This window comes from Python bivittatus, unplaced genomic scaffold, assembly GCF_059951505.1.
Source record: "Python bivittatus isolate LINGU-HERP-01145 unplaced genomic scaffold, Pbiv_v1 ctg000840_np1212, whole genome shotgun sequence".
NCBI lineage: Eukaryota > Metazoa > Chordata > Lepidosauria > Squamata > Pythonidae > Python > Python bivittatus.
In genome coordinates this window covers 34,866,756-34,885,264 of record NW_028277113.1, presented here as the reverse complement: position 1 = coordinate 34,885,264, position 18,509 = coordinate 34,866,756, and the positions used below count along the sequence as shown (strand labels likewise).

The following is an 18,509-nucleotide window of genomic DNA, read 5'->3' as shown; positions in this document are numbered from 1 at the left end:
AATACGTTCCCCAAGACTAACAGCTGGCTGTTGGCTGAGCCACAAACTCTGTGATTCTGTGCATTTCCCTGCAATTTGTAAGAAATGATCTTTAACTCATTTTCTGCTACAGACTGGCAGGACCTTAATCTCATCTGCATTTCCATTGTAAATTTAAACTAGACCTACATTTATTTTGAACTGTAAGAAAACACTGGAATGATGTGATGTCTATTGACACTTAATATCCTCACTAACACCTTCCCTTGGTACCTACCAGGTTCTGATTTATGTTAGGTATTTAAAAGAAATTTAGGCATCTGGCATACTATAAAACCCAAGTTCCAGCATTTTTTATTTACAGGAATGAGTGTGACCTCAACCTCAAATACAGTAACCTTATAAAGTAAGAATAATGGGGGTTATTTAGAACTCACTACTGTGGAAATTATAGATTTGGGTGACAGATAGGAAGAGCAATAGTGATGGGGGTGAAGCCCAATCTCACAAGTTTCCCATTCAGGAAATGGGTATTTCTGTTACTGATCACCCCACCAACCAGACCATGCCTTCCCATTTTGTGAAAGAATTCAAGTTACAAGTGTGCCCTCTAGCTTGAAATGTCATCTGTTGCAGATTTCCCCATTAGTATTCTCTAAAGAACTATTTTCTGATTAGAAGAGCAGATTGTTTTCACTTTTGTCTTCAAAAACTTGATGTCTGTTTTAATATCTGTACAACCTACCACTGCTGTCATCTACCCAAATTTGACCCAACTGCCGATTCTGTTAAGTTTTTACAGAATTTAAGTACTGTACCTAGATTCAGACTTTTGACTTGATCACGGTAAGGGAACAACCATCTTAGAAAACACATTGCATCATGACATGAAGTTAAACTATATTTGGAACATCTAAACTTGACAGATACATTTTAAAGTGCAATCTTCTATTACATAATCCTGTAGTTCTGGAATAGCTCAAAGACAGATGAATCATCTAGCTCCTTTAAACTTCGCTATTAAAAGCCTCCTATTTTTAAACTGATCAAGAACTTAAATTGGAAATACAATCTATTTTTGTTTTATGTGAGCAGAAGAAGCTTTCTAAAGGCACTCATTTGACTCTTACATCTCGGTATAGCATTAGTGTAAAAATAGCTGGGTTTTATCTTCATTTTGAAAAATTGGTATTTGAACTTATTTAAGTTACATTATGAAGACAAGAGTTTCTGCCAGACTTCTCCTTGTGGAAACAGGTATTTCTTTACAGAATCTTCTTTCATTTCTGAAGAGTATCCAGCTGCCTGAAAGAAACATTTTATATTGAAATAGATAAAAAACAGATGTCCTACTGGTATGTGCTCAGTATGGCTGGCATAATTTGATACATATTTTAATAATAATATGAACTAAATGCATTGTTGATTAAATTAGATTTAGCAACAATTCTTGGAAGCAATATAGAAGGGAATATTTAGTGTCTATATCTGCATTTTTGCTGCAAGATCAAGGGTGGGAGGCTTTTTTTTCCTCTAAAACCATTGCCTCATGTCAAGGCAAGGCTGAGAAAGTGACTGGTTCAAGTCACCCACTGTACTTGGTGAAATGGAGGGCTTCAACCTCCCACTTGCTTCAAGGTAGCTGAAAGTATTTCAGTAACTGATTTATAAACATTAGAAGGCCAAATATCTTGGGTGCACCAAGCCCATTTGAACATGCTTTAGGAAACAGACTGACACAAAATGGTAGAAAGTGTCTTGAGTATTGTTTGTGGAATAGCAGAATTGGAACGCTAAGTAACATTTCGATCTGAATCTTGTTGCCTTTAGCTCTCCATATAAAAACTCTTATGGTGAGACCACTGAAAATATTTTGAATATGTGAATGCAAACAGTACCTGGGGTGGCATATAAGATGCATTCATGATTACTGCAGGCTGCTTGAAGTGTTCATGTAGATGGTCTACATATTCACACATCCTAAAAAGAAAGTGAAGTACCATATTTACAATTTGAACAACCTTGCACCGATTACAGATTGCTACTCCATCTACAAAAATATGCAGATGGACAATGGAACTCACCAAGGCTGAGGAGACTCAATCCTGTTTCCATTTTAAAGACACTTTCTCAAGTTATACAAAGAATAGAGCTTTATTCTGGGCCTTCTCTAATCAGAAATTAATTTTTGTTGCTTGATCAAAGCTATACACAGATACCTGCTTCAAGTGTTTCAAGTGAAGCTTCTTAGAGGATACATAGCAAGGGGAAAGAAACAAGATATCTTACCTGTTTTCAAGGCTGCCAGATACTGAAATGTAGTCAAATATTATCAAGTGCTGGACCAATTCACAAAGGCCAACACCTCCTGCATGAGGACATACTGGAACTGGGAAAAAAATAATGCAACATTTATTGGTATTTTTCCCCCCCAAATCCCTGCCCAGACTGGATGATCCTTTCCAACTGGCTGTCTATACATGAGATTACAATTTCCATTTTTCATCTGCTTGCGCTATCTAGATTGGAGCTGGAGTTCAACATCTGGAAAGCCACATGTTCATTACTGCTGTAGAAATATGTAATTTGTTTTGACCCATGTTTCACACCTCTGTGATTCTTGCTTTTAAGCCAGACTTCTGAATAAAGCCAAACTCAAAATAACTCTACTTCAGCTATAAAGAATTATATAACATAAGGCTTTTTGTGTGTCACCGTATTTTTAACATTTCTATCCTTTCTGTTTTCAGTGCTATTGCAGCATTTCCAGGAGTCTCACTTTGAAACTTCTTGGCCATCAGCAATACAGACAAATTTTCATTGACACTTCCAAGCCTACAACTGTCCACCTGGACGTAGCTCAGGGCCTGGGCCTGTAGGAGTTGCTTAAACATCACTCTGTTATGGCACTGCAGATAATGAAAACAAGCATTCTTTAATTCAAAATACTGCATGATTAGAAAATGCTTATAAAAACGTCTGAAAAATCCACGTAACTTAGAGCATTTTATTCTTGAGATTTCCCTTTATGTTCCCAAAACTTACAAAATAGTAAAACCACTACAGATCTCCCCAATATCAGGACTTTGAATGGGATGGACAGTGATAGCTTTCCCTCTCTAACAGTGTACTATTCCATAAAACCAGATAGTTATACAATAGCATGCAGACATACCGCTGGTTAAAAGAGTCCATGTAAAAGAGTCATTTTGAGTTATAATTAATCCTGTTTTAAGCACACAAAAATTAGCAGGTTTACAGCTTATGAACTTTTTATTAACTTATAAACAGTGTAAAGAAAAGTATATTTGCAGGTATTCCAATAATATTATTATTTCCAAATAAATCTTTGACTATAACATGAATCCTAAGATAAACTAAAGTAGCTTACTGAAGTACAATTTTTATCACTGCCTCCCCTTGTTCTACATTCTACATAAACACTGCAAGACTTATCCAGAATTGCAGGAGGAGAGAATAGAAAGTTCAAGTCATGAATTTAGTACAATTTTACATGTATTTACTCAGAAGCAGCATGGAGTTCAGCAGGGCTTACTCCTGTGTAAATAGATTAAATACTGATGCCATCACATACATGCACTGTGTGGTCATATACAAAACGTTTGTCATAAAAAATGCACTGTAAAGATGGCAAAAGTAATGTCTCCTCCTGGTGGAGCTTTACTTTCAGTCACTATGTAGTTACTTCCATGTTTTCTTGGCCACAAAACAGAAGTGATTTGGTATTGCCACCTTCTGCAGCTTTTTTTTTTCAACTGCCCAGTCTAATCTATAACCATAGGATTTCCAGATGGTTTCCTATCCAACGACTAGACTTCACCGCATTTGAGATCAGCCAAAGGTGGTGAGATGCTGCCCCCTACTGTGGTGAATTGTCATTGTGCAATCTTATATCCGTGCTGTACTAATGGGAATGTTCAAACTGATTGAGCTAGTGTGGGAACTGACAGGGTATAAAGCTCCTCAAATCAACTGGGTCCAAAAGGGACTTCTTTGAAGTCATGGGGAGCAGCTCCTTCTCTCAAGGAAATATTTTCAGCCTTCCCCATCCAACTGGTCAGTCTTCTTATAGCAATCTAACTAGTCAAGGATGGATATGGATCAAGTACCTAGTAGTAGTCTCACTTCTGAGAAACTTATCCACATTCTAAGGCTGAATTAACTGAATGGTATTTAAAACACACACACGTACACACAGAAACCATAGCTGAACCCAGACTCATCTGTTTCTTTAAGATACCATGGCATCAAGATAGCAGCAATCTCCTGATTTTGAACTATCAGAACTAAATTTCCCAAATGGAATTCAAGAGAAATGTAGGTAAAGAAAAATATGATGGAGAGGTATCACAAAGTTAGACATCTAGAGTTAAAGGGATCACAGTTAGACATTCAGGACATACAATTAAGCATTGGTAAATAGACTTACTTGTTCTCCTGTTGCAACACCAATCCCCAGTGGTGCTAACGCCTAAAAGAAGAATACTTTGTGACATACCACAGGCTTTTAAGTTTTTTCAAATACAGTTATTCACAATGAATAAACAAAATGCAGTATTTCTGTAGTTTGTCCATATTATACAATTAGAAGAAACTTGAAAGTATCAATAAAACTGCTAGCATGATAATCAAATTTTGTTTTGCTTTGGAGTAAATCAACTAGATGTGAAAGATTACATAAGAGAAAGCATGTGACCATAAAGAATGCACTTAGGTCATAACTGAGTACAATATGTACATTAATCCAGCATGAAATCAATAGATTATTCAGTACTGCGTTTCTACCATGGTGCATACATAAGCCTCCTGATACTCTAATGAAGTTTGAATATATATATTTGTTTTGCACAAAATTGGGACTTTAGCCCAAATATATTAAAAATACATGATTTACAGGCATTTCAGGACCATTGCTGATTGGCCAGCTCATGTGAGAAAATACATTTCTGCCTTTTATTATGGTCTAAGAAATATGACACTCATTTAAATTTAATGGAATACATGTTGAGTATGTGAAAGGATCTCTTACCAGGCATATTTTAATGACTTTTGCTAGAATACTGAATGTTCCAATGCAGATCTCCAGCCAATAATTCATCATACCTTTCTGGTGGATAGCAACTCTACCAACTAACTGAAAGGGAAAACAATGCCTCTCACCTTAGCAATTGTTGCATGACCAAGAATATCATCAGGAGAAGTTGGTTCCTCAATCCATAGCGGTCTGAACTCAGCTAGTCTAGTGACCCACTCTATGGCTTCTTCCACTTCCCATCTTTGGTTAGCATCCAACATCTATGAATAAATACAGACTGAACTCAGTATGATGCTGTTGATTGTTACTGTAACCATAACATTAATTTAAGACAGATGTAATATGACATGGGCTTAATACAAGCTTTTTCTATAACACAGCCCAGTTTCCTACTGCTTAGATGCTCAGTCTCCTAAATGACATAATATCTGCTGGCTAATATTATTGAAAGTTTATTATGATAAAGTGTTACTTAAAAAAAAAAAAACTAGGTCACATTTAGCAAGCATGCTGAGACTAAAATCAAATTCCCACACATCCTACTTTAGGAATAAGCCCTAAAATACTTAGGGCGCTGAAATGCTGGAGAGATGATTAGTCTGCTTCTAGTAAGGATTCTTCCATAAGATTAACAGCAGTAAACCAAATTTTATAATATAACCTCTTTGGCATTGTACCAACGTACATACATACCAGTTTATTTTCAGCACCAATCATTTCTCTAACAATTCTGCATCTCCGAACATCATCCTGGAGATCTTTTCCAACTTTCACTTTGAACCTAGACACACATTTGCAATGACATATAAACTATTTCTCAACGTTTGACAAAGCTGTGAGAGTTTCCTGTGATGACCCTTATTGTAGGGAAACATTTGCTTGTTTCTTTTATCATTGCATCCTATCAATATTATCAGAAAATAAATTGTGATGGGAAAGGTCACTGGGCTCAATTCAGAAGAGGCTTCCTAAAATTCAAGGTGGATTTGACAGGATTAGCTTATTTTAAACATGACCATTCTGAACTTCTGCAAATCCTTTCCCAATCCATTCAGGCAGTGCACAGTATGACTAGTAAAAGCATTCTTCACACCAACATTCAAGGAAATATCCCAAGATTCCCAAATTCTTACTAAAAGTCAAGAACTTGCCCAATTCAAGCTTGATTCCCGATGACTACATGGCCACGCACAAGTAGTTTTCTTTGCAACAGCATGGAGGTGTTTGATTTTTTTTTTTCTGGGAAGGTTTTATTTTTTTAAAAAAAATATCTCTACACCCTATAGCCTTGAGCTTTCCTGTGGTCTTCCATCCAAGAATTAATCAAGTCCAATGCTGTTTAGCTTGAGATCAGGCAAGGCTGACTAGATGCTGCCAGCTGCCCTGGCTCAAATCTTTACAAAGATCTGAAACTGAGGCACTCAGTGCTGTTGTCCCTGATAAAATCTGAGCAAACAGCAATACCCTCCTCACCATGTCCTTAAGGAAGGAAGGGCGGGGGAGAGGATACTGGCAGAAAGGGAGGCTGGTGCCCAAAGTATGTTTATGAATTGAGCCTGAACTCTTAAGAAGCTTGGTTTGAGTTCATATTTAGCTTTAGGAATTCAACATGAAAAAACTATGATTCAAACTTGGCCAGTGGAAGCTTTAGTATTCTTTTAGCATCTTACAAATCTGTGGGAAATGATTTGTTACGTTATGCCACTCTGCTGACTCAATGAGCTGAGTCAGCATAGAGTTGCCGGCCAGTGCCCTGATTCAGCAGATTTACTTTCTATACCAGGCTCTTCACAAACTAAAGGGAACTGTGTGGAGGACAGAACCTGCAGGTGTTATGTAATGCTTCCATGCTTGTTAATATACCATATATGCTTGCAGATAAGCCGAAAATTTTAGGTACCAAAATACACTCCCAAAATTGAGTTCAGCTTATCCACAGATGGACTTACCCATGAGTATATACTTTTCTAAAGTACCCACATATCCTATACATCCTCATGTATAAGCCCATCCGTGGGTAAACCAACCTCAATTTTTTCACCAAAATACCATGAAAAATGTGGGTCGGCTTATCCGTGGGTGGCATTTTCATGTTATTGTGGTGAAAAATTCAAGAGTCAGCTTATCCACAAGGATATACGGTACGTCAATGCAAGCATCAATGGTGTGGATAATCTGCTTTGGGTACGAAGACAATCATCCACTTGATCTTTCTGTCCCAACAACTGCGGGTAGAGTAGTCAAAGCCAGTGCGCCATACTTGTTATGAGACAGGACTAAGGCTAGGGAGAAGCAGATCCACACTCAGTGACACCAGTTCACTGGATGATTTTGGACCAGTCCTTATTTCTTTGGATAGCTGCATTTGTGGAAAACCTGGAGAGAGTAGAGTGTCTGCTGCCAAAAATGGGAGTGGAATAAAGAGGTATTATTTGTGATACACCATTCTCAAAAAGCAGAATTTCTGCAGCTCAGTATAAAAGCACTCCTGGTAAAATTACAGAAAGCACTGGGAATTCTGTTGTATATCTTATCAAATTCAGAAGAAGAGCCAGTGAGTGTAGTGTAGTGATTAAGGTGTTGGATTGACAATGATAAGACCCAGGATGAAGACCTCATTCAGTCGCAGAAGCTCACTGAGTGACTTTGCCCAACATACCTCACAGCATGTTGTGGGGAAAAAAATCATTCTTCTACTGTGCTTAGAAGCATGTGCAAGAAAAATACTACTATACCTGGTCCATCCGTCCTTCAGAGCTTCAGTACATAGCTGACAAGCAAAGTGCATCAGTCAGACCTCTAGCAAGTATAAAGCATCATTTATATAATGTTTAAGCAGTTTTTCTAAAAAATTAATTATAAAGTGCATCCCACCTTCTGCAGAAGAATATTTCGTAAGTGGATTGTGTGGCAATGCTTTCTGAATACTGCCGTTTAATTTTGGCTGCCTTCTAAGATTTATTGGTCTCTTGGCCTTTTCTACCCAGGTACCCTCCAGGGGCACCTACCCAAGCCAGCAAGACTAATGACTGGGATCACGGGTCTGTGGCCCAGCCAAGTCATCTGAAGGACAACTACTGGAGAAGTCTTGATAGGAGCTCTTACTTAAAAAAAGAGGTGTGGGTGGAAGTAACAGCTAGTTCATACAACCCAGGAGTACAGAGGGAAATATCTTTACCCTTATTGCAAGCAGAAACAGGATGCATACATAAAGCTGCAATAGGAATATGCTTTCTTCCACAAACACTGCCTGTTATAAACAAGGCAGTGAAATGGGACAAGTGAATAAAATTTGTCAGGCTTTTCTTGGCAAATGCTAGAACTGAAAGTAGCACAGGCAGGATTTGGGAATGCAGATCTCTGATAAGTAATTTTACTACAACAGCTAATGAAGCTGTTATGAAAGAATTCTAGCGACTCCTATGTGTCAAAGCAAGCCCCATTAATAGTGAAATCAAGATTCAAATTCTACTGCTTTTTCTTCCTGCCTGTGCGATGCAATGGGTTAGAGGCTTCTCTCTTTTAGTGGGAGGGAATGTTGCCCCTGTAATGATGGTAACAGACTAGTCTGGTTTCAGGCTGTTTGCTTCTGACCTTGCCAGAACTAGTTCTTACAATCTTTTTCTGAAGTAGGCATTCAAGCATATGAGCCTGGATTTCCATGAACAGCCCTACGCACAGGAGGTCCTCTGCTCCAAAGATGTCATGTCATGTACAATAGCCAGGCCAGAGGCAAACCCAGCCTTAGAACCACCACCTCAAACACCAAGGGTACGTGTGACCTCTTAGTATGGACCTTCCTTTCACATCTTCTTCCGCAGTGCTAATTCAATTATATTTGTGGCATATTTGTGCATCTCAAAGCTGAAATGAAAATAATGTGGAAAAAACAAACCTGTTTTAGGGAGTGGTCTGGATAACCCAGCCAGGCGCATGATGTGGTGTAAGCTGGGTAGCCATATTTTAACATTTGTTCTTCTACAAATATATAAAATGATGCAAGCAGTTAAATGTGATTTCCTTGCAACAGATTCCCTACTCTGAAAAAAAATGTCTAATTCCCTACAATGTGATACCTTATGGTAATAATTCAGAAAAGAATTCTGAATAAATCAAACCTTGACTTTCACAAAAAGGTAGGGCCTGAAAAAAGAAAATGCATCACTGCTTTTCCAGCAGGTGGATGTTATTTTTTTTTAAAAACAGCCTTTAAAAGAACATTATTCTGCCTCAATGCATTTGCATCTCACTTTAGGAAATGGCCATTTTCCAGCCCTGGGTTCAGAAGACCCTAAGATACTTAATATCTATTAATGAATTATTGATTTGACAAGGAAACAAGCACTTCGTTGCTTACCTCTTTCTTTTTTTCCTGTCAGACCATTCTGAAGAATTGCTAGTTGAAAGAAAAGAGACAGTGCAAATCAAATCCAAAAAAGATTATGAATTTTGTTTTGTTTTTAAATGTTATCTATTAGAGAAAAAAATATAATACAGATCATTTTGTACATGAATGGACTTGCACATTGTAAAAGTCTGTGAATTCCCTTGAAGCACTGAGAAGGGCTACCATGCCTGGGCTGCAAATATCCAGACGACTGCTAGATGGTTGCAAGTAGTTACAGAAACATTTATCCTCTGTTGCCATCTGCTAGTTATTTGAAGGTTGACACTGCATGTATAGCAGCCACAGCGGTTGGCTGTGAGGTTCAGAGCGCTTGGCCTATGAACCAGATTTCCCATGTTGAAACGTCATCAGTTATAAGTCGACTAAAGCATTATTTTTCAGCCTCAGCCCCTCACTTCATTTTCAATACTTAAATAATACAGAAAACCATTCTACAAGGGCTGTAAATGTTGCTGAGCTACTATAGTGACATCATATTTATCATTATTGATTAGGACACTCTTAGGCTTTGCTAGTTTGGCTACATACAAACAGGGCACACAAACAGCCCCAAAAGTGTCATGCCTGCCTGTACCCCCTTCCAAAAGTTACTGCTGAACTAGAATTTATAAGGTGTCCAAAGCAAAACATGATGAAATATATGGAATAAGAAGAGCAATGTTGTTTAATCAATGAATTAAGATAAAGTAAGATAGAACAGGTTGAATTTTGAGGCCTACAAAAGCAACTTACCAAAAGCTTCCTCTTCTGTTAGTGCATCAGTAATATATCTGAAATCTATGCAAGATAACAACTGCTTGGGGTCCTATAAAGAAAAAAAGGGGGGGGACATGATAGAATTAGCTAGAAAAATGCCAGAATGATATATGCAGTCCCCCTTCCCTTAAGCTCTCATAATAGAGAGATACAGATGATATATTATGTCATGGGGGTTTATGTGACTTCAATTCAATTTAATTTAAAATTAAATTTTAATTGTATATCTATTTATTGTTTTATGATGTTGTGAGCCACCCAGAGTCCCCCATTGGGGGGAGATGGGCGGGGACAAGTTTAATAAATTCCCAGTAGGGGGTTTGGACCCCAATGAATAACACCTTGCTACCCATATCTGAAAAATCCCAATATAGGATGAAACCAGGCATGTGGCTCCTGGTGGTCAATGTAACTATAAAATACCACACAGGGTATACACTGTGTACAAATAGAGAAAATCTCCCCCTCCAAGAGGGGGTGTGGAAGTCATAGAAAACCAGGTGCAGACTGCATGCATGCACATGAAGGATTCCAATACAGGACAGGGCCTCCTGGTGGTCAATGTAACTAGCAACATGCCAGTTCATTGTCTAGATACAATGCAGATACTCCTTCACTTGTGCGCAGGAGGCAACATCCATGTATAAAAACCAGGCTAAGTCCAGTAACTCCTTCCTTGCACATCCCCATTAAAATATAATGGCTTCAAGTCATACACTAAGTAACCCAGAAGAACAGGTATAATGACTCCTCATACATAACATGGTCATTCATCTGTACAATATCTTATTATAATTATTTTAAAAACTGCATTACAAAAACATTACACTATTTAACCACTATGAGATTCCTAAGATCAGAAAAGAAGAATATAAATCATAAATATAAAATTCCATCTGATATTCATGGGCAATTGTTTCAGGCAGAAACAGTTCTGAACAGCAATCCAGGAGTCACAGCTATTAAAAGTAAACCACAGTCTACAAAATTAGCTACCTTCAAATCCAAACTGAAACTTTTTTAAAGAAGATCCACTGAAAATAATGACACTTTAGTCAGGACTGTCTAGTCCCACTGTAGTCAATATTTTAAGCATGCTAAGTCAGCATCCAATGTACTCAAAGAAATAAGTTACTTTTTAATAAGGGTTGGTTTTTGAGTTTTTCTTACCATGTCAACCAGTAGCTTCCAGAGAGGCTTTTTAAAAAAAAAAAAGAGGGGGGAGGGGAGAAAGAAACATTCTGAAATTCTTAATACATAGAAATAACATTTTAGAATACAGAAATAATATATATCATAATATATTGTTAATATGTGTTAATAAAACATCCAGTTACAGTTGGATGTTTTTTTCCCAAGTTCTCTATACTGATAATGTTTATGAATCAGCTATAAAGAGGCCTAAAGTACACTACTTACATTTTACAGGCATCTAATCATCGTTATTTCTTCAGATTACAATACCTACTCTGCAAGGATCCAGCCTGCTGAATGCACAGACTGGAGATTTAGGGACTTCTTCCAAGATGATTGTAGTGATAAAACACTTTGCATTCACTGTGTTCCTGAAAACTAGATGTGGGGAAGCATGCAGCTAGTCCTGAAACTACCAATACTGACCCTTTCTGAGTAGAGGTAGTCTAGCCACAATTGTTCATGATCTGGAAACACCCAGCGCCCTCTCATGCGCTGTATATAATGCTGTCTCTGAAACTCTCAGAGACTGGAGTTGTTCAAGCCACTAGGCACGTGGCTGCCATGGATTACATGGGCAACATCTCAGTAGTTTCCAAGCAGTATCTTTAGATCCTGTAAGGCTCTTTCTACCACCAGGCTGCCCATCCAACCAGGAAAGATGAGTGTAATATAGCAGTTATTATCTTTCACTAGTATTTGCTACGACTACTTTCTTTTATTCAACCAGGATTACAGGAGCAAGAATGGAAAATGAAAATGCTTCCATTTCTTTTACTTGCAAAATACCAGGGCACTTAAAGCCAATATCTGGACCCTAATCTGGAGAGGCCTTCTGAGACGTTACTAGATTATAAAAATCACACACTGGTATCAAAAATGTCTGTTTAAAATAGCATTTCATTCATTAGGAACACTCCAAAGGAAACAAGAATGAGTGTTAGGATTTGAGGAAAAGTATTAGGATTCAAAAGCAAGTGTAAATGAAGGCATATCCAAAATACAGACTAATCCTCAGAAGAAAATAGCTTTGAAAGAAATCAGGCAAACACAACCAAAATAAAATCAAAATTGTAATGCACTCTCTGTTTGATTATTTATTACATCTAAAAGTCTGGGTTCATTGTATTATTTCTTGAGTCCTGGAATATTTCACCCCACAACCTGGGATGTACTTAAATTCTTTCCTTTCCAAGAGTCAGTAGTCATAAAGCAAAAGTCTTCAGCAAACTCCTTCCTCACTACTGAACCTCAACGGGAGATATGTACCATATTAGACATAAAGAAGGCCAGCTGCGGATACATTGCTGATACAATCTCTAGAGCTTGCATGGTGAGATGTGCCTGATAGAGCTTCTAATACATCATTCAAGATGCCAGCTTTGAACTACAAAGTACAAATACCTTGAAATCAGAGTAACTAGAAGCTGCCTGCTTCCATAAAACTTACTTTAAGCTCACCCTATAAAGTTCTTATACAAGCTTCCTTGTCTGCAAATATCAGGCAAGTAGTGGCAGAGGAAGAAAGAGCCATCCCTACGGCACCATTTCATTTCTGGAACAACCATTTTACTTCTACATACTTGGCCCATGTATTTATGAATCTGAGGTGATGAATAAGTATGCTGTGATTCACCCATTCAGCGTAAGTGTTCTATTGTTGCTACTTTGAATTTCATTTTCAATTGTTCTGTTTTACTTCATAATATTAACATAAATACTGCCCAATATATGGGTGGGTAACCTGTGGTTTGCCCGATGTTGCTAATCCACAATTTCCACCACCACCAGTCAATATGGCCAATAGAGACAGATGCCAAGACTTGCAGTTCAATATGATTTAGAGAGTCACATGTTCCCTGCCCTGGGTCTAATCAATTTAAGTACCCTACAAAATAAGACAGATCATGTTCTACAGTGATATTTTGGGGAGATTTCTAGATCCTCAAAATGTTCTGACAATTAGAGCAGTTGTACCTACTCAACCAGCCACCACATTTTAAACTAGGCTGATGAATGAAAGACAGTTTGGAGGGGAAGAAGAGTTGGATTTTTATCCCAGGTTGAGCATATGTTCAAAGGCACTCTTGCTTTTTATGATTTGAAGTCCCAGGATAGAAGTAAACCAAAACACAAAAGCTCCAACAACTTTAAAGTTTGGTGTGCTTTTATTATCCAGATAGAAGGATCACATTTGCTCTTGTAACTTGCTATGAAGAAAGTGATAAAGTAAAAATAGCACTGTGAACAGAAGGCCTAAATGACTCAGATCACGGTTCCTACACTATTTGTAATAATTGGATGGTATGTAATTTATTATGGAATGTGGTTCAAAACCACAGAAAAGCTGAAATATAACTAATTTAAACCTCCAATATACAAAGTACTTAAATTTAGTGGGGTATGTTTATGTTTATCCATGCAAAAGAGAGAAGTTGCAGGAGACACTGGAAGGGGGCAGAATTTGCTCAGGGACAAAGAGTGATCCTTTTGTTTACTCGTTCTAAAATCTTTACCTTTCCTTCTTGTTTGGCCCACAGGTCCCAGACAGCATTCAAAATGGCAGCTGTGGCCAAATGCACAGCTCCTTTCTCAGGACCAATCTATTAGTAAAGCAAAAACAAAACCCATGCTATTAAATCATTATGACAACTAAGCACAAATATCTGTAATATGACCTTCCACAAAAAAGGTATACAGTATTTGCGTGATTTAGATGTTGCTCATTTCTATCCGCTATCATTTGCAGCTTATGCAACTAGACACTTTCAAGAAAATGTTGCATTTTCAATCTGCTAGGTACACATTAGCTACACAAGATCTTGCCTTACAGAATTAAAAGCTACTTGATTTGTCAAGCTCTATAAGTCTATCACCTTCATTACTAGACATGCTGCAAATGTTTATTCATAAGGAAGCACACAGGGAGATTTAAATAAATACTATTCTATTCACAGTGGTAGTTCATAGCTGTACAGATTTTTTTTTTCACCTCAGTGGTTTGCCATTGCCTCCTTCCTAGGCTGAGAGAGAGTAACTAGCCCAAGGTCATCCAGCTGGCTTCGTGCCTAAGGCAGGACTAGAACTCACAATCCCCTAGTTTCTAGCCTGGTGCCTTAACCACTAAACCAAACTGGCTTATGCAGAAATACCAACACAGTACAGACAGGAGGAAATTCCTACATCTCTCTCTAATATGATTATCTAAAGTCACTACTTGTTATCCATCCAAGGTCAGAAGTGTTACCTACATCTGTGAAGTTGACTAAGTATTGGGACTGGTATGTGTCAGCCCCACTAGGTAGACCAGACCAGGAAATCAATTCCACAGGAAAGCTAAAACTACTTTTATAGATTTTGGCTAAAATAACAGAATCTTGCAAGTCTGATTCTATTGTATCTCCTCTTCCTTCTTATAGTTCAGTGAATTAGGGAGGCATCTGCTCAAGCTGTTTCTGGATGTTATCCCATTCTGGACTTCAAATATGCTTTATCCCCTTTCTCCTAGGGAATTGTTATCCTGCATATCTCCGTCAAGGCCATTTTCCATAGTCTCTACAGTATGCAAGCAAGATCTTTTAACTAAAGAATATTTAAAAACTACACATCCCAGAATACATATTCACCTCAAAAATGGAAACCACTAACAAGTCTCAAAGAAAGGCACTAGAGTTTATTGAGGAAAAGCACAATAAAGTATATCAGCTCAGCTCAGCTCAGCGTTGATTGCCCAAGCTCACAGTTTCCCACTGAGAGACTTCTGTTAGTGGTGGAAAAACGAAGCTCAAAATGAGCTTTCCCCCTGCTTCTCTTTCTGGCTGGCCAAAATATCAGTGTTTAATACTGTGTCTGCCCAATGAGAATTATTCAGAGGCACTCCTAATTCATGAGCAGGAGCAGACTTTTTGTGAATTTGCCCTGAATGAGGGGATGAATTAAGCTGATTATATATGTTATCCAATCAACATTTCAGCAGGATGTCTATGTACTTACTCCATCTTCCCACAATGGAAATTTTATTCCTATAGGCCTCATTACACTTAAACAAAATATCATATATGCAAATTGGGGATGGGTGGAAGAAAATATTCCTTTTAAGCGTTTCTTTTTCCTAATTCCACATCTCCTTGAATACCTGCCATGTTATGAAGGCTTTCTTCCTGTATAAACCTATAATGGTGCCATACTGGGATTTTAGGGGTAAGAATTTCTCAAGATGAAGGGATTACTGATCAAATAGAGGGCTTCATTACAATGTGCAAATCGATCTTTTTCAGATATATATCAGATTAATTTGAGTTTCTTTCTTTTTGACTTTGATGTCAACACTTCTCAGATAGGAACTTGCTCAGAAGCTATTGGGGAAAATAGGAGGAGAATTCAAAACTCTGCCAAAGTTGGAGTTGTGGAAAGCCACAACATTCTATGACTTCAAAAATGTAAATGAATAAAAAAGAGGTTGGGTGGCATGAATAAACAAATTCAAGTAATATTTCTCTTTTAGATCATACCAATGCATCTTTTTCTTTGGAATTCCTGTTTTACATAATATAAAGCAACTATATAGAACAAGTTATTTTTTCTTATTATGTTCTTAAAAATAAACACTTACATGCATATATTAGCCTTGTTTAAAATGTTATAAAATATCTTACCCACCGGAGCTGTCCATCACTGGTCAGCTGCCTGTAGAAGCCTCGAAAATCACTGATTATGTCATCCAAATCCTTATTGATTACATGAACTGACAGTGCATGGACTGCACTGATAACTGAAAGAAATAACCAACACAGGAGATTTTTTAAAATGCAGTATTATCTATTTATTTAGAATTTGGTGGCCCATGGGAAAAATAGTTTAAAATATACAAACAACAAATAATCTTTTGTAATTTAAGAAACTCTAGTTATTGGGTATATAATATATACATACCCAAGTAATACATACACAAGTTTGGCCACAGATTTTGCCTCTCTTTCTAGAAAAACAGAAATTCCAAGTCAGGACTGAACAGGGATTTTGGTCAGAATAGAGAATAATGTGTTGACATTTGCTGCTGCTTTTGTGATTTGATGCTTTGGCAGATGTTACTGCCATATTCCCGTTTTTTATTTTTTTTTATGTTCTGCTTTCCTCTATGTAGGTTTTAATGCTACAGTTAATACTGTTTTATTTCATAGTATGTTCTAACATAGTATATCGCTCAAAAAATCCTGTCACTGAGCAATATAAAAGTACAATAATTAAATTTTGCATTATTTCTAAAAACACAGTAAGTTATGGAAGACAATCAGGATGATTAAACTGCCTTTAAAATTTGGATTTTCTTAGTGACAATTTTGATTATGGCATACTGCCTTCTTACTGATACAATGTTATTACATATTCTATTTTCCTGTTCTGTCTACAAGATGTTTACAAGTTTCATTCCAAAAGGCTTTTTAAATTCCTTTTTTCTAAGAGGTTTTTAAATTATCTGAAATATTCTGCCTTAATTCTGTTTTTAAAGTGGGGTAATTCATGTACTGTAGTCTCAAATAAAGTGAATCTAAGAGATAGGAAAGTAAAGTGCAATTTACTTTTAACAGGAATAAAAAGAGAGTTGCACTATCATGCTTCACAATGTGTATACTGGATCAGAGAGGAGGCCACAATCAAAAGAAGCTGTGGGTGACTGAGAGGTAACTATGGTTAGTAATTGGCAGATGCTAAGAAGCAAAAAGTATTCAAAATGAATCCCCAAGAAAATTATAGCTGATTATGTAAGTATTAAATAAAAATCATTTTATATAAAAATGCTGGTTGTTGTGTTGTTAAGTCGTGTCCGACTCTTCGTGACCCCAAAAATGCTGGTATATAAAATAAATGCATGAGCTGATCAAAATGGGTTTACTTCTCACTTATTCCTTGAACAATGAAGGCTGGTAATGAAGAACATAGCAAAGTTGTTTTTGAAAAATAAAGAAACCAGAGGCATCTTAAACAAAATGTAAAGTTATATATTTATACTGCCATTTTTCTAAGCACATGCAATTTGTCTTTAAGGCATATTTAATAAACATCAGATGTGGAAGGAAAGGAGAGCTTGTTTTAAGGACTGCAATTCCAGTACTGGAATATGTTGTAATGGAGAGAAGGTAAGCAACAAGTAGGTCAGGTAAATTCAACCATTACACTCTTAAGACACGCAAACACAAATCTACAAATGTTGATTGCTTACACAAGTTATAACATGGTTTATCATACTTACTGCCAAACCAAAAAGGTATGATCATATTGTCAATTTGGGCTTCTTAAAGAAATAATGACATAATATGTTTTATTTAAACCAGCCTTTGAAGTTGTAATGGAAACATATCAGAAAAGTCTGTTCTGAAGGGGGTTATTTCCCAAAAGGAAGCAAGGAGTTATTTAGTGAAAAATTCTCAAGGCATGTGAGGCCAACCCTGGGATAGCGTCATAACTTACCCACTTCTGTGCCTTTTCCCAGCGTAAATGTAAAGCCACAACCTTTGAAGCCATCGGGAGCATCCGTTTCTATTACAACGTAGGCTGCGGAATAGTCTGGATCTGGGTGCTAAACAGAGGAGTAAACAAACCTCGATACTAGGAAAGCAGCGCAACACCCACAGTGCGTGACACTACCGAAAATTTGCGTGGCGTCCAATTGCAAATTGTCTTGAGTCGAAATCGCAGGAGTCTAACAAACGGAACTTGCCTCGAGTTAACTTCCAGGCAAGCAGGCCGCAATCTTGCGAAAAGGCAGCCTGAGCTCCGTTTGACTTGGGGAAAGCACTTAAAAAGCCTGTCTGGGCAAGAGGGAACAGGACGGGGTAACGCTCTGCGAGAGCGAAACTGCTGCTTGGCGCCCTTGCACCTGAGGCCGGTCTGCTTGCCCTCCCGACGTCCACGCCGTCGCTCTGCCAAGAGCCGCTGCGCTTACCATGGCATCTGAGCCGTGGTGGGCCAGAGACGTGGGGAAGCGGACGTCGCTCACGGCCAGACCCCTGATCCTCCCTCTCCCCATCCCGCAGGCAGGGCTCGGCTCTCGAGGAAGCAGGACGGCGACTCTCGCGCTCGAGAATTACTCTTAGGCGCTGATTGGCCCGCAGGAAG

General features: G+C 37.8%; 1 protein-coding gene across 1 annotated transcript; it reads right to left on the bottom strand.

Moving 5' to 3' along the window:
• Nucleotides 1-862: 862 nt before the first annotated feature.
• Nucleotides 863-18,494, bottom strand: ENOSF1 (enolase superfamily member 1). Its single transcript, XM_007435284.4, has 16 exons — nucleotides 18,337-18,494; nucleotides 17,862-17,970; nucleotides 16,049-16,164; nucleotides 13,910-13,996; nucleotides 11,370-11,396; nucleotides 10,176-10,248; nucleotides 9,393-9,431; nucleotides 8,931-9,013; nucleotides 7,771-7,805; nucleotides 5,729-5,816; nucleotides 5,161-5,295; nucleotides 4,430-4,471; nucleotides 2,759-2,888; nucleotides 2,269-2,368; nucleotides 1,878-1,959; nucleotides 863-1,284 (listed from the first exon to the last, which is right to left on the bottom strand). The coding sequence occupies exons 1-16, from the start codon at nucleotides 18,418-18,420 to the stop codon at nucleotides 1,192-1,194; spliced, it is 1,323 nt and encodes a 440-aa protein (XP_007435346.1). The 5' UTR covers nucleotides 18,421-18,494; the 3' UTR covers nucleotides 863-1,191.
• Between the last annotated feature and the right edge of the window lie 15 nt (nucleotides 18,495-18,509).